General features: G+C 42.9%; 2 protein-coding genes across 4 annotated transcripts in view; both read right to left on the bottom strand.

The window, feature by feature from the left end:
- Positions 1–2,421, bottom strand: part of LOC124250837 (dimethylaniline monooxygenase [N-oxide-forming] 4) — a 29,205-nt gene extending 26,784 nt beyond the window's left edge. For all 3 annotated transcript variants that reach the window (XM_046683086.1, XM_046683088.1, XM_046683087.1), the window contains exon 1: positions 2,165–2,421. The gene's annotated coding sequence lies outside the window, so the exon portion shown is untranslated. The remainder of the gene's footprint in view (positions 1–2,164) is intronic.
- Positions 2,422–12,500: 10,079 nt separating this feature from the next.
- The window catches only part of FMO1 (flavin containing dimethylaniline monoxygenase 1), a 33,887-nt gene continuing 30,436 nt past the window's right edge, over positions 12,501–15,951 (bottom strand). Inside the window, exons 7-9 of the mRNA XM_046683143.1 lie at positions 15,389–15,744; positions 14,776–14,848; positions 12,501–13,226 (exon numbers count right to left, since the gene is read on the bottom strand). Coding sequence (XP_046539099.1) covers positions 12,881–13,226; positions 14,776–14,848; positions 15,389–15,744 — 775 coding nt within the window. The 3' untranslated portion in view covers positions 12,501–12,880. The remainder of the gene's footprint in view (positions 13,227–14,775; positions 14,849–15,388; positions 15,745–15,951) is intronic.

Genomic DNA, 15,951 nt, shown 5'->3' with positions numbered 1-15,951 from the left:
GCCACGTGACCCAGAACAACCTACTTAAACACCTGAAGATTTAAACACCTTAAGATTTATTGTTTGTCAAATAGGAAAAATAGCTATGTTGAAGGATTGTTTGAGTTTAAACAAAGTGATATCACCTACACAAAAGTGCCTAGCGCCAGGTATTTACTCAGCGTGCATGCCCGGCCTCCCTCCTTTCCTCTCTTCTCCCTGGAAAAGACAGCTCACACAGATACAGTTTATCAGCAAGGCTGGGAACGAGTAGGTAAACATACCTGTGTCTTCCTTTGGGTTGAGGAGTAGGAGGTCTAGACAGCTTTTTTTTTTTTTTTTTTTGATTGGCACATGAGCTAACAACTGTTGCCAATCTTCCTTTTTTAAATTCTTGCTTTATCTCCCCAAATGCCCCCAGGTCATAGTGGTATATTTTTGTTGTGGGTCCTTCTAGTTGTGGCATGTGGGATGCCACCTCAAAGTGGCCTGACGAGCGGTGCCATGTCCGCATCCAGGATCCGAACCAGCAAAACCCTGGGCCGCTGCAGCGGAGCGTGCGAATGTAACCACTCGGCCACGGGGCCAGCCCCTAGACAGCTTCTAATCGGAAATAAATGGCCTCCACCAAAAAGAACACTGGAATTTCCAGGCCGCTAGGTAGAGGTCTGGAGTCGTCAGATCTCGGCAGTGGACTGTCTTTGCAGTAATAACACGAAAGAAACGGCTGCTAATTGAACTGGTAAAATGCAAAATGTGCTGCAGTGACTGGACTGGCAGCAAATTAATTCATTCAACAGATACACCCTCGGTACTTCTAAGGGCAGGTGCTGAGCCAAGTGTGGGAGCCCCAAAGACGATTAAGAATTAGACTAAATAATAGTAGAGAAAAAAGACCCAGTGACTGTCCACAAGGAGATGCCACTGTACGGAGAGAGGCTGACACACAGGATGTCACATGGGACGTCCTCTGATGGCAGGGAGCTCTGGATACGAATGCTTGCACACAGTCTGGGGCTGTCACTTATGCCTGGAGACCCAGTCAGAGACACAGTGGGCTGTGTCTCCAGGCCAAAACCATCTTGTCCTTTACAGACTGACTTAAGAGACTATACCAGCAGCAAAAACAAACCGGGAATTTGCACCTCTTAAAATGACCATATTTGCAGACTATGAATTTCTGAGCGAGGGCAGCCCTTTAAAAAATATCTTTAAGTGAACAAGGGAAGTTAGTGAGTGCCATGGAAACTGGACCATCTGAGTTCTAGCACCGCTTCTGCCTCTAACCAGCTGCAGAGACTGGGACAAAATTCTTGATTTCCCTGTGAGATGGTTCCCACGTTTGTAAAATAGAGGGTTCTAGTAGTTTTCTCTTTGTTCCCTTCCAGCTCGAAAGAACTATTTTTATAAGTGAATGCCAAGTAATTGTTGCAAAAAATAGATGTGAATCGAAACGTAGGGAAGAATACTGCAGGCTGAATACTGCGGGGAAGAATACTGAAGGGCCAGAGGACACAGGTGTGTGCAAGCTCTTTGTAAACTATAAACTATGTTCACCTAAGGCCCTTTGTAGCTCAAAGGTCGCTTATATTTAGTTCCTTAACAGAAACAAGCCCTAAACTATTGACCTGGGCTTTTGAACAACATGAAAATCCCATCCTACACCTGATAGATCAGAAAATATAGGAATCATCTTTGAGAAATAGGGAGACTTGGGTGATTTGCAAATCATGTAATTGATTATATGATTTATTTGAGTTTGGAATTTGATCTGTTTATATTTCTTATTATCACCCCGCCAATGCTCTGGCTTTGTTACAGGATTCACCATCATACCACTTGTGGAGTATTTTGAGTTTCTCAATGCCTGGCATTCCCATCTCATCCATTGGATGAATGAAAGGTGGGTCTAGAATCACAGAGAGCCCCCTGATTCTGTTATTCTCACTGACCCCTTCCTTTTGATGGTTTCCTCCTACATGGTGACTTTATTTTCTTACAATGTTCCCTTGCTTCCTGACTTTCTCCTTAATTCTGTTGCTTTAATCCTAATCAAGAGGCTCCTGAAGAAGAGAAATCACATTTACTCTTAGGGAACACACTCAGCAAGGAGAATATTCATCCTTTGCAAAAGCAGCTTCTGGAAACATTTCCCCATTAAGAAAGAAAAATCGAGGACACTTACCTTGTTGGCATAGAGTAGATATTCTGACAAATTATTTCTCAAAGCCAGTAGCCAAAGATAGTGTTTGTCTTTAAAAAAAAAAAATCTGGAAACTCAAACTCTGTTCTAAAAAATAAAGGAAGGCTAACTTTAGTCAAAGAGCTCTTAGTTTGAAACAAAGACCATTCGTCTTTTCTGTCATGCTGACAGCAGAAAGTATAATCGCTGAGGGAAAAAAAGTTGTGTAGGACACGAGCTTGATACTTCCGTGATCTCAAGGGAGGGCTAAATGACGCGTTAGAATACTGCTTTTGGATTCGAAGGACAGGAACGACTTCTGCCCCTTGCCCCCACCCTCCTGAACGTCACGGTTCCGGCATGACCTAAACCTGAAGGGAAGCACGTGGTAAGCGCTGCTCTTCTCATTGCAGCCTTTAGAGGGCGCCAAGTCACCCGAAATCCCAGCTCTCCGAGGAACAGGCGTTCGTCCTATTGACTCAACTCTGACTCCCGTGTCAGCCCCTCGAACCACCGCGGGAGCTGTCCAAGGGAGAAAGTAGTTTAGGGAACTCTCACCTTCTTGAGCGCAGTGCCTTCATGTCTAGAGTTCTCTAACCTCAGAAGTGTGATTTTAAAATTCAGAACTTACAAGGAATTTAAGCAGTTTCATCCTTTCAGAAAGAGTCAGCAGAGGGAGTTGGCAAAATGTGTTTGAGAAAGCATAAGAGTGGTTTTAGATATTAACCTAGGGCACAAGAAGAGGAATATTACAGAGGCAGTGGCAGTAACAGAATACGAAGTAGGCATCACCTCTTTTGGTTTTTTTCCTTCTCCAGTGAGTGCTTGGAAGCTGGTACAAAAGACCATCTTAGGTTCACTGAACAGTTTCTAGACCAGGAGCACGAATGCAAATGCCCACAGGGGTCAGAGGGCAACCCAAAGGAGGGAAGAGGGACGGATAAGATCTGACTGGAAAGGACATCCCCGGTCTATTAGGTTCAGCTATATGGTGCCATTTGAGAGCATGAGCCCAATATTGCAAGGTTTTAGGATTTTTTCAATAGAAACTACAAATCCAGATTTTTATATGAAATATTCTGCTGGCAACAAATTAAAATTTTTTTTGAAAAACATCAGGCCCACAGAAAAGTTGAAAGGACAGCTTTGTTAATGAACAAAAAGTTAATGAACACCAACATACCCCTCACTTATTTCATCAACTATTAACCTCTTGGTACATTTTCTTCTTCTTTCTCTTTCTCTCTACCCCACACACATGTGCAAACACACACGCACACACACACACATACACACATACCTAAAAGTGGTCTTCAAACATTAGGATGCCATCAGGATATTCAGCCCACATTTCACAAGAATAAGGGCATTCTTCCACACTGTCACATTACCGTTACCATGTCTAGGAAAGTCTTTTTAAGTGCACAATGCAGTATTGTTAACTGTAGGCGCTGTGTGGAACAGCAGATCTCTGGAACTTATTCGTCTTGCATAACTGAAACTTTATATTCATTGAACAACAATTCCCCATTTCTCCCTACCCGCAGCCTCTGGCACCCACCATTCTTCTCTCTGCTTCTCTGAGTTTAACCATGTGAGATACCTCACTTAAGAAGAATCATACAATTTGTCTTTCTGCGACTGGCTTATGTCTCCAGTTTCAGCAATGTTGTTGCATATGACAGGGTTTCCTTTTTTTCCCTTTTAAGGCTCTCACAATAAACCATCACGAGTGTATACCACATTTTCTTTACCCATTCATGTGTCCATGGACATTTAGGTTGTTTCCATATCTTGGCTATTGTCGATAATGCTGCAATGAACATGGTAGTGCAGAAATCTTTTCGAGATTCTTATTTCAATTCTTTTGGATAAATACACAGAAGCAGGATTGCTGGGTCATATGGTAGTTCTATTTTAAATTTTTTTGAGGAAGTTTCATACTATTTTCCATAGCAGCTGCGCTATTTTACATTCTGACCAGCAGTGTACAAGGGTTCTAATTTTTTCACATACTCGCCGATACTTACCTTTTATTTTGTTTTTAATAATAGCCATCCTAACAGATTTGAGGTGATATCACATTGTGGTTTTTATTTGGATTTCCTTGACGATTAGTGATGTTGAGCACTTTTTTATATACTTGTTGGCTATATGTATGTCTTTTTTTTTTTGTTTTTGAGGAAGATTAGCCCTTCACTAACATCTGCCGCCAATCCTCCTCTTTTTGCTGAGGAAGACTGGCCCTGAGCTAACATCTGTGCCCATCTCCCTCTACTTTATATGTGGGACGCCTACTGCAGCATGGGTTGCCAAGTGGTGCCATGTCTGCACCCGAGATCCTAACTGGCGAACCCTGGGCCGCTGAAGCGGAACGTGTAAGCTTAACTGCTGCACCACTGGGCTGGCCCCCATATGTATGTCTTCTTTAGAGAGGTCCATTCCAGTCCTCTGGCCATTTTTTAATTGGGTTATTCATTTTTTTCTATTGTTGTAGGAGTCCCTTATATATTTTGGGTATAAACCATTTATCAAATGTATGGTTTACAAGCAATTTTCCCATTCCATAGTGGCCTTTTCATTCTGTTAATTGTTGCCTTTGCTGTGCAGAAGATTTTTAATTTGATGTAGTCTCATTTGCCTACTTTTGTTTTTGTTGCCTCTGCCTTTGGTGTCATATCCAAGAAATCATTACTAAGACCAACATCACGGAGCTTTTCCCCTAAGTTATCTTTTAACAGTTTTATAGTTTCAGGTCTTCCTTTTAAGTCTTTAATCCATTTTGAGTTGATTTTTGTGTGAGGTGTAAGATAAGGGTCTGATTTCATTCCTTAGGGCATGGATATCCAGTTTTCCCAGCACGATTTGTTGAAGAGACTGTCCTTTCCCCATGTTGTGTTCTTGGCAGCCTTGTTGAAGATCAATTAACTATATGAGCGTGGGCTTATTTCTGGGCTCTCGATTCTGGTCTACCTGTCTGTCTTTATGCCAATACCACACTGTTTCAACCACTATAGTTTTGCTTAGTAGTTCTAAGAAGCTTTTTTGTGGAGTCTAGGGTTTTCTGTGTGTGAGGTCATGTCATTTGCAAACAGATAGTTTTACTTCTTCCTTTCCAATTTGGATGCCTTTTGTCTCTTTTTGTTGGCTAATTGTTCTGTCTTGGACTTTCAGTAGTATATTGAATAGAAGTGGCAAGAGTGAATATCCTTGCCTTGTTCCTGATCTTAGAGGAAAAACTTTCAGTTTTTCACCGTTGAGTATGACGCTAGCTGTGGGCTTGTCATATATGGCCTTCACTATGTGGAGGTAAAGTCCTTACACATCTAGTTTGTTGAGAATTTTAATCATGCAAGTGTGTAGAATTTTATCAAATGCTTTTTCTGCATCTATTGAGATGATCATGTGATTTTTATCCTCCATTTGACAAGGTCAAGACCTGAACTGTCTAATATAATAGCCACCAGCCATAGGTAGCTATTTAAATTCAGATTTAAATTAATTAACATTAAATAAAATTAAAAATTCGTTTCTTCGCTGGTATTAGCCACATTTCAAGTGCTTAACAACCGTGTGGCTGGTGGCTACCACATTGGAGAGTGAAGATTAAACATTTCCTTGATGGCAAAAAGTTCTGTTGGACAGTGTCTAGAGCATGAACAGGGTAGTGAGTGGCCGAGACAGGTGGAAGCTAAGATCATTAGTGGTACCCAGTTTAAAGACATGACATGGGGGAGACGTTTACCTGATTTTGAAGTCACTGAGAATTATGACAGGAGTAATGGTGAAGAGAGAGTCACTGAGTCAGAGATCCATGCACTCCTCCTCTGTGCAGCTTCGGGCCTCTCTGAGACAGTGGACCCCACCCCCAGCTCCTGGTGTGGGCCTTTTGGTCAAAGAGGAATCCATGTCCCCCTGGCAAATGTTTGCCTTCAGAAGGAGGCTTTGATGCATTCAGGCCATGAGGACTTGAGACATGAGGAGAGATTCCCTGGCGACTTTAGGGTCTATACGTTAGTATAAAAGGGAAGCGATGCGACGGAGACCCCTAAATACAATGGAACAAACAAGTCAAAATTTTATTTCTCTGTCCTGTAACAATTTGAGCAGTCTAGGCTGCTAGGGCCGCTTTGTTGCCAGGGTCACTCAGGAAATCTTGTTCCTTCTATCTTGTTCCTCCACCATCTCTGAGGACTTTGTCCTTTGCATGGTTGAAGCTGAGTTGCTGCCATGACCACAGCTTGCAGGGAGGAGGAAGTGAGGAAGTCTAGAGTAAGCAATTTCCTTTTAAGTAAATGAGGGAGAAATTACACACATTATTTCCTTTCACATTCCATTGGCAAGAACTTGATCACATGGCTACACCAGCTGCAAGGAAGGCTGAGAAAGGTTGTCTCTAGCTAGGTGGCCATGTGATCAGGAAGAAGGGGTAAGCAGACTTTTGGGATGCAAGTTGCTGTCTGCCATATTCCACTTCTGGAAGAATTCTGGAAGGGCTTCTCTTTTTCTATAGGGTGTAGTCTGGAATTGTAGCAGCTATCCTCTTAGCATGCTGGGGAGGAAGATGGTCCAGGGAGAAGGGCTGAGCCAAGGGGATTGGAGAGAGATGGCACTGCAGCCACTGGATTAAGTTAACCGCGAAACCCATCTTACCGCTAGACACTAATGACATGAGCCGCAATTTTTCCTCGTTATGCCAGTATGTTTCTTGCAGTTGTGATGTTCCACGAATTATTTGGCCATTCCACTGCTGACCCTGTTATTTCTTTTTGCCATTGCTACAAATAATGCAGTAAACATCTTTGTATCCATATCTTTGTACACATGACTATTTGTATAGGATAGATTCTAAGATGTATAATGACCGTGCCAAAGGATATGTGTATTTAAAATTTCAGTAAATACTGGGGCCGGCCCGGTGGCGCAGCGGTCAAGTGTGCACGTTCTGCTTCTCGGTAGCCTGGGGTTTGCCGGTTCAGAACCCGGGTGCGGACACGGCACCGCTTGGCACACCATGCTGCGGTAGGTGTCCCACATATAAAGTAGAGGAAGATGGGCATTGATGCTAGCACAGGGCCAGGCTTCCTCAGCAAAAAAGAGGAGGACTGGCAGTAGTTAGCTCAGGGCTAATCTTCCTCAAAAAAAAAAAAATTTTTCAGTAAAGACTGCAAATTGTCCTCAAATGCATTTGCTAATATTTCATTCCACAATCACCACCCTCCTCTTCTAATATCCTGGAACATGTCCTTTTGACTCCTTTTAGGTCTTGATTTTGTAGAACAGCTTTTACAGAAGAGCACTGTGGTGACATGCACGCTCCTCCTTTGCTGACGTTCAGGCTTAGCCTCTCTCCCCAGCCACTTGCTCCTTCTTGGTTTGTTAATCCAGCCATAACTCTAATCACAGTCACGCTCCTTATAAAGGCTGCTTGCCCTCCCATGAAAACAGACGTCAGAAATAACAACATTGCTTAGTTAAACAGTATAACTCTTACTCTGTAGGAAAATTTGCTCAATAGTCTTATCCTGTCGATATAAGCTGATGGTCTCATATTTTCCCTTTTGGCTTAAACTGTTTATGTGACTTTAAAATGTCTAATGAAGTTCTACTTTTTGCAGAGAGAGAACTAAGTGCAGACTTCTTTTTTAAATCAAAATCTTCTGAAGTTAGACTATTTAAAAGTAACGTATTCTGTCTCAAAACAGGGACAAGACAACCCTAAAAGGTGTTGTTTTTCTCAACTATCTGCAGCTTCCATGAGAAACTTCCTCAGTTGGGAAGCAGTGGTCAAGAATGCACAGTGGGTTTGGGAGAATGTAAGAAGCTCTTTGTTTTATCTCCTCTTCCTATGACTCCTACAGCGAATGGCAGCACCCTCCAATTATTCTCAGGGGGAGTACAGAGAGGTGAGTGGAGAAGGGGCCGGAGCGGGGCCAGTGGGACAGGGAGCAGTAACCTAGACAAGAAATGAAATGAGCCTGAGCTAGCCAGTGAGGAAGCGGGGAGGGCGAGGGGCAGACGAACCTGTGAGATATCGTTCCCTTTAAGTGAGCACTTGTATGCTAGGCTCCGGGGTAAGTGCTCTACGTGCATTACTTTCATTTATTCCTCCTCACAACAGTGCTAAAGTTTTATTTCCTCATTTTACAGCCAAAGAAACTGAAACTAGAAGAGATTAAATAGCTTGCCCAAGGTTGTGCCGCAAAGTGGGATTCAGCCCTGGCGGTCCGACTCTGTGGCCTGTGCTTTCACACACGGTTCCACGTGACCCCTGCTCTGTGCTAGGGTCACACTTGATGGGACTTAGGTGAGGTGAGGGGGTCAGAGGGTCAAGGTGCTTCTTTTGTATTTCAGGGGAAAACTACGGGTGAGCAGTATTGCTAGTCCTTGAGAGAGGTGTGAAAAGGTAATTTTGGAAGGAGGCAAAATCATGACTCTCATATAAATATAAAATTAACATCGTTTAAAGAGTTTACTTAACTTGTTATTAAAGAGGGAATTGGTAAGATGTTACCACAAAGGAGACTCACATTTATAGATCAGGAATATTGACGTGAATATGCAAATGGAGGCAAACAGTGGCTTCCACAGTGGAGAACGGGAAGCCAATTAAACCACTATTGGATATAATTTACATGTCTACAGACAAGGATGATTTAGCATTACTATTAGTTGTCTATAATTTAAAATGTTTTAAAACAGCTCCCATGGAATCAAAATCAGATAACCCTGAAGGGTGTGCTTTAGACAATGATATCTATTTACTTACTAACTTATTTATTTAGGTTTTTTTGACTATGAGAGAAGAAAACAAATATTTATTGAATGCCATTTATTTTTAAACTGTGCAATTCTATATCATTATTTATTGAAATACCCTAAATTTTTTTTCCCCCTACAGAGGGTGAAGTGGATGAGGTCAGGGAGTGAGTCGGGGGCTGTTGGGGAAGAACATGAGGTTAATTTTGCACATGTTGCATTTGAGAAGCCCATGGCATATTCTTCGGAAATGTCCAATGGGGAGCTAGGTGTACAGCACAGAGAAAATAAAGCACGCAATAAAACATGCAGCCTGCTTAGCGAGTTACAGTAACAATAGCGATTAGTTATTGACACTTACAAGGACTTTCGTGAAGCACTTTACGTGGGTCAAATCGTTCAATCCGTATAAGACCCTTATGAAGGAGGATGTATTATAATCCTGTGTTACAGAAAGGAAAACTCTAGTTTAGGAAAATTTAGTGACTTGCTCGAGGTCACACAGCTACTAAGTGGCAGAGCTTCTGCACTGGGCGCAGTTCTCTAAGCACCTCCGCAGAGTGGGGCACATTGAAAGATCCAGAGCATTGGAATGTAAAAAGATAGACATCATTACCTAAAACTGGCCCCAAAAGGGGTACTATTTGTATACATTAAAAAGAATTTCTGAAAATGTAAAATTAATCTGGGAGGTGAAATGCCTCAGAAGCCCTTCTGATTTAAGGGATGTGCAAGAAGCCAAAGTGTTTATGTTTCCTCTTTTCTAGATTTCTGGCACCGAATTAGATTTACCATTTTTTTTAACGAATGGCAAAAAACAATACTGTCTTCCAGTATGGTTTATGGAATAATTTCAAGACTAAGAATGAGAACCCTTTCTTTCTACTGAGTCTGTTTTACTTTTGGCATACAGTAGGTCCAGCATAGTCGTGGTCAGAGAAGAAGGGGAGAGATAAATAGGGAAAAAGATGCACGTGGCGATTCAGAAACATAGCGGTGTACAGAAGGGGAAAGGCCTGCAAAATCCCGGACACAGTGGGAAAAATGTGCATCCACAGAGGGTCCGCATACCCATAGGCAGAGCGAGAAAGGGAGAGAGACATACAGATATTTTCAAGGAGTAATATCCTTGTCATATGACTTTCATGATATCACTATTAAGACTTCTGAAGTTATTTGAATGTTGGAAACCACAGGCTTAAATGGTGGAGTAAAGAGCCCTGGATGTAAGTTCTGGAGACCTGTGTCCTGACTCAGCCACTTGCTCCATTACCTTGGACAATCAATTGACATGTCCTTGTCTGAGTTTTCTTATTTGTTAAATCGTGTAGAACAGCTTTCCTCATGAAGACAGAGCTTCTATAGCAATAGACTCAGCTACCATCGCTAGTATTTGGCAGAGATTCAAAGGCAGACAGGGGAATTTCTTTCTCTAGTGAGAAAAGGGGAAGGATTCGGGTATGCTCTCATTGGAGCTTGTTGGCACTGGGACCGTGGGGGTGGGCTAACCAGAAGCAAGGCATGATAGGTGACTGGTTTGGGGAGTATATTTGACTTTCTTTTGTTAGTCCTGAGCTGGAGATGGGGGCAAAAATTAGAGAAGCTGGCACTCATTGACCAACTTCTGACTGTTCTAGACCGATGGCCACAGAGGCTATGGGTCAGAGCTGTATTGTTGAAGATAGTCTGGCCTTTGGCCATTTGTATATTCCATCTCTCAGTGCAACATATTCAGTACAATAGATGAGATTAGGCTTAGGTTCCAGCTGTGTCCTCGTGGTATGCCACTGTGGCCTGGGTAGTTTACCTAGCTGGGCACTGAACTTCCCCAGCCAACTTCATGAGGAATGTTAAAATGTCATCTCTGCTTCAAGGGAGAACAAAGCATTTCCAGAAGTCATCTAGATTGTATTCAGTAGAGCAGTTTTTCATTATGAGTTTCTATGTTAAGAGTTCTGCACCCAATTCCAATGTGTGTGGGGAGTTTTCTCCTACACCGCGAAGCAATTCTCGCACACCAGCTGGGTCCTACAATTTTAACAGGATTCTGACACTATCTACTCGGAGATAGAATCAGAAACCACAGATTAAGAGCTCAGTCCTACAAGACTGCTCCCCCTTCCCGTTACTAATTGGAAGTGCAGGTTTCCACCTGTGCTTCTGAGGACCAGCTATAAATCAGAGGTCCCCACCACCTCCTCCTTAGGCTTGATTAATTTGCTACAGCAGCTCATAGAACTCAGAGAAGCATTTTACTTACTAGATTACTGGTTTATTGTAAAAGGATATAACTCAGGAACAGCCACATGAAAGAGATGCTCAGGGCAAAGTATGTAGGAAGGAGTGTGGAGCTTCCATGCTCTCTCCAGGACTGCCACGCTCCTCGAATCTCCACATGTTCACCAACCCAGAAGTTCTCTGAACCCCATCCTTTTGGCTTTTGATGGAAGCTTCATTACATAGGCGTGATTGATTAAATCATTGGCTACTGGTAATTGGGTCAACCTGCAGCCCCTCTCCCATCCCTGGAGGTCAGGGGGGTGGGACTGAAATTTCCAACCCTCTAATTACGTGGTTGGTTCTCTTGGTTAAGCAGTCCCCATCCTCAGGTGGGGTGCAAAAGTCACCTCATGCATATGACAAAAGACACCTTCGTGCTCTTATCACTTGGGAGATTTGACGGGTTTTAGGAGCTCTGTGCCAGAAACAGAGACAAAGACCAAATGTATATTTCTTATTAGAAATCACAACATTAAGAAGTGAAATAGGTCAGGAGGAAAGTCAAACATGGAACAATCAAGAGGAGCCGGAAGAGCAGGCCAGAGTGGAGGAGAAGTGCCCTGCGTCTGTGCTTAGCTATGGAGCTCACTCTTTCCTGACTCCAGAGCTTTCGAATCCCTCCCCCATCCAATCCTCTCTGTTAGGTGAGGTTTGCCAACCAAGGCCAACAAGGAGGAGAAGTGAAGGCCAAACGTTTTCCAGCTGTGAGTCCCATCCTCCTCAGATGTAACTGGGAGAGAGAAGCCAGGGCTGGGTCCAGTTGGTCAGAAACGGCTTTTGCCACGGTTTTGCTTTTGAGCTTCTTTTTCTTTCTTCCTATTGTCTCTCTGTTAAAGACTTCTCCGCTGTGGCCTTTCTCTAATGAATTCCAATTGGATTTAGTTGACTCTTAAGAGGAGGCGGCTTAAACGTTCGCCTCTTAAATCAGGGTTGTAAAGGAGGACCCAAGCAGGAGGTCACCTCCTCTGGCTGCTGGAGGTGGCTCCGAGAGCAGGTGGAGGTGTATGTTTCCTGTGGCGCGGGTCTGATTCGGGTCGCTGTTGTGCTAGCTGGAGCACCCTGTTTTGTGGGAGAGTACATTCTAGGGGGATGAGCACCCTCAGGTAGGTACATTCCTTTAAAAACACTCTGACAAACTCAGTGAAGCCCCCTATCCTTGAAGGCCTTTCTTAACAGACTCTTCATCCCCTTCTCTCTTTCTCCTCATCTTTTCCCCAACTCTTTGAAAGAGAATCAAAGACCACTTGAAACAATCAGTTTCTAGTTTGTTTTTCTCTTTTTAATCAGCTGATACCATAAGAACACCATTTCAGTACAGCCATATCTTTTGTGAAGTAGGGGGTTTTAGTTGAGATCCATGAAAATACTTTACGTGGCAAAGAGTTTGATTGCTCAGAGGGCTATCCAGAGCAGCTCTCTCTTCTAAAATGAACTTGGAACTTTCCCGCAGTCTTCAAATGCACAGAAATCTTGGTTGTCTTCCTCTAGCATTAGAAGGAGATGGAGCTGAGAGAGGCTCAGGGGTACCAGCAGTAGGCCTGCGGCTAGTCACGGGAGGGCAGGAGGTAGCCTTCATTACTCAGATGTGGCTCAGAGCTGTGAAGGCAATGGTGCTGAAAGGGAGGAAGCAGAGCACTGAAAATCTACTGTGTGCATCTGATGAGCCATTAAGGTAATTTTTTACTTACAGTAAATCAGGAAAATGGCCACAAGCAAAGCTAGAAAGCTGAAGAGTTTAAGTAAACTTGCAAAGGGAGATGGGGGTTCTTCTACAGTTCGAGTTTTGGTGGCCTTGATTGTTCGATCCCACTGGGTCAAGATGGCATTTCTGGCTCCTTCCCATTTCCCTGGGCCAGTCAAGCGGAACTGGTACGGTGTGCACGGGCCAAAGAAGACGGTCAAAGCTAGGCGTGGATCCGTCAGGAGCATAGAGAACAGGTTGGGTTTTGCGTTCATATAGGTCAGAAGCTCATCTATGTAGGCGATATAACCTGTTTGTAAAACTTTGCGGTAACGTAAGCCAAACCTTTATAAAGGAAGTTTGGGGATAAAGGGGGAGACAAAAAGATAAAATAATGATAACTTTAGAACAAGTAAAAGTGCCAAAAGTAAACAACGATGCTGCAAAATTTGGAATGGCTCTGTATTCTTCCCTCTGTGCCCATAGCTGTCTAATGGTCTCATTGAATTATTTAAATACAAGATGTGTTCCCCGAGAAGGTACTCTGTATGTACAGAGCTCCAAATGCTCATAATGCGTTTAGTATTACCTTAGTTCTTCTGTCAAATGATTAGCAATTTCTAGAAAAAAAGATTTTACATAATTTTACTCTTCCTAAATCTTTCTAATACCCAATTATTGGTAGATTTGTATAATGTAAAAAGCCACAAAAATCAATAGGACAGAATTCCCTGTAAGGCTAGTATTAGTCTCTAGGGTCATTGATTGGCCTATGTGACAGGAAGCTTTCACATTGTATAGCTGAATTAATCATCAGTGTTACCCTACAGCCCCATAATGGAGACCAAATCACGTTGCAGGTTGAGGATGAAGAAGAGACATCTCAAATGCTTTTACTGTTTTGGGATTGAGCACTTTGACAAGGATAGAGTTTTGGAAATATATATGTGATTTTAAAACTTTTTTTCCTGCCACAGAAACCCCTTTTTCAAGGGAAAATTTATATCAAAGGCCAAAACAGATAAACAGTAAAACAGATAAAACCAGAGATGTGTTAGTTGGATTAGGAGTGAGAGTGGGCGTCCCCAAGACTCCCTCCTTTGCCGCCTTCTCCCTTCCGTTACCCCTGGCCCTCAAGTGGTAACCAAAAAGCGGAGCACAAGGGAACACCTGTCCTCCAGAGAAGGGGTGGCAAACTTATTCTGCAAAAGGCCAGACGGTAAATACTTTAGGCTCTGAGGGCCGTACTATGGCCTCTGCCTCAACTGTTCACCTCTGCTCTTATAACTCAAAAGCAGCCCTAGACAATACGCAAGTGAACGAGTGGGGCTATGTTCTAAGAAAACTTTATTGATGGCCACCGTGATTTGAGATTCATACAATTTTCACACATCACAAAATCTTCTTCTTCTTCCTCTTCTTCTCCAACCATTTAAAAACGTTAAAGAGAAAAGCAAGTGGTCAGCAGCTTTGGCGCACAGGCCGTAGTGTGCTGACTCCTGGTAGCAGTCTGAATAAAGACAATAGAACTGAATAGATTTGTGAATGAATGAATGAGCAGACCCTTCTAGTGTCGGAGGATGAACATGGCAGTCTGCCTGCTGCTTATGGATAAGGCATTGAATACCGTGTCTGGTAGATGAGGGTTAATTATATTTTGATTTAGAATCCAAACTCCACGTGGTGTTAGCTAATCCTGGTCTGAAGTGATGATTTGGGGACATTAAAACTTCTCTATGTCCTTTTCCCTCCTCTCTCCTTAAACTACTGATCCTAGTGTTTTTCCTCTAAGTCTCAGCTGCTTCTTTTTTCTCCAGTGTAACTCACCTCTCTTTGCTGTTGTTTTACCAATTTCAGTTATGATTCAAAAAGGGTGTATTTGTAGCTAACTTACCCACTGTGCTTGTTTTCTTTTTTTGCGTTAACTTCCTCTATCATGACACTTGGTGGTGGTAACTTATTCACACCTGTGAAACAAACAAACAGAAAATGCAACTTAACCTTAGACCTACGTGCTTACTTGGTGGGTAAAGATGCTTAACCCACTGCTCCTGTTTTGTTTCTAGTAGCCATATACTCATCTGTTCTTCTGGCAAAAATATTAGCAGTCTACGTGGACTGGCGGTGTGTTCCTGGTAATAATACCGCCAGCTGAAAACAGAAGTATCTGGTTCTCTCACTAGTTATTTGATAAGACAGAATCTCACCACTGGTTTAACTGAATTATATCCCTCAATTGATTGAACTTTTGATTTTTAATTGAACCAATTGATTCAGGCAAAATAACAGGTAGATACAACTTATGTTTTTTGACCCCTCATTTATCCTTTGTGCTGGTAATGACACAAACTCGTTATGATAGTGTAATTCAGTGAACAATAAAATGGATCCTGATTTTAAAGATTCTCTTGTTTTAGATCAGAGCCGGGGGTGGTCTGGAGATTTCCAGTATCCAAAATCCCATGGCAAACTGAAAACATGTGCCCAGCTGTTTCTCATGCACTTACCTTTCAGGACACGAACAGCCCATCGGGCTTGTATTTCTCCCGTGGGTATTCTGGAGCCTAAGCTGTCGATGAGGCCAATAATGGCCAGGGTTGATTTTTGCAGATGAGCAGGAAAGATGTACTTGTATAGTGACGCCTGGCCATCTTCAACTTTCACTACCGTCTCATCAAGGAAGGGGAAAGCAAAGGTGTATCCAGTGGCAAAGACAATTATATCAATGGGCTCTTCCTTTGGGGTGTTGTTAAATATGATGGAGTTTTCCTTCACCTCCTTTACACTTGGCTTGATGATCACTTTCCCAGTGATGATACGGCCTGGGAGCTCATCATTCAGCACAGGCTCTCTCAGCCGAGTCCTAAACAAAATCATAGACAGAGAAGAGAACTGCCAGTGAACAATGCAGCCAGCCCTCCCTCCTTCCGCTCTTCATTCTGGAACTCTCCCCCTGGCTAGGCAGGAGGTGCCAGTCTTGGGAGAAGTTACCTCTGTGCGAGGGGATTCATGAATGTCCAGAAAGGATGATGAAGTGTGCTTATCGTTAACTAGAGTTTGGAAGCCTGAG

This window comes from Equus quagga, chromosome 13 (assembly GCF_021613505.1).
Source record: "Equus quagga isolate Etosha38 chromosome 13, UCLA_HA_Equagga_1.0, whole genome shotgun sequence".
NCBI classification, from domain to species: domain Eukaryota; kingdom Metazoa; phylum Chordata; class Mammalia; order Perissodactyla; family Equidae; genus Equus; species Equus quagga.
This window is presented reverse-complemented; position numbering and strand designations above follow the sequence as displayed.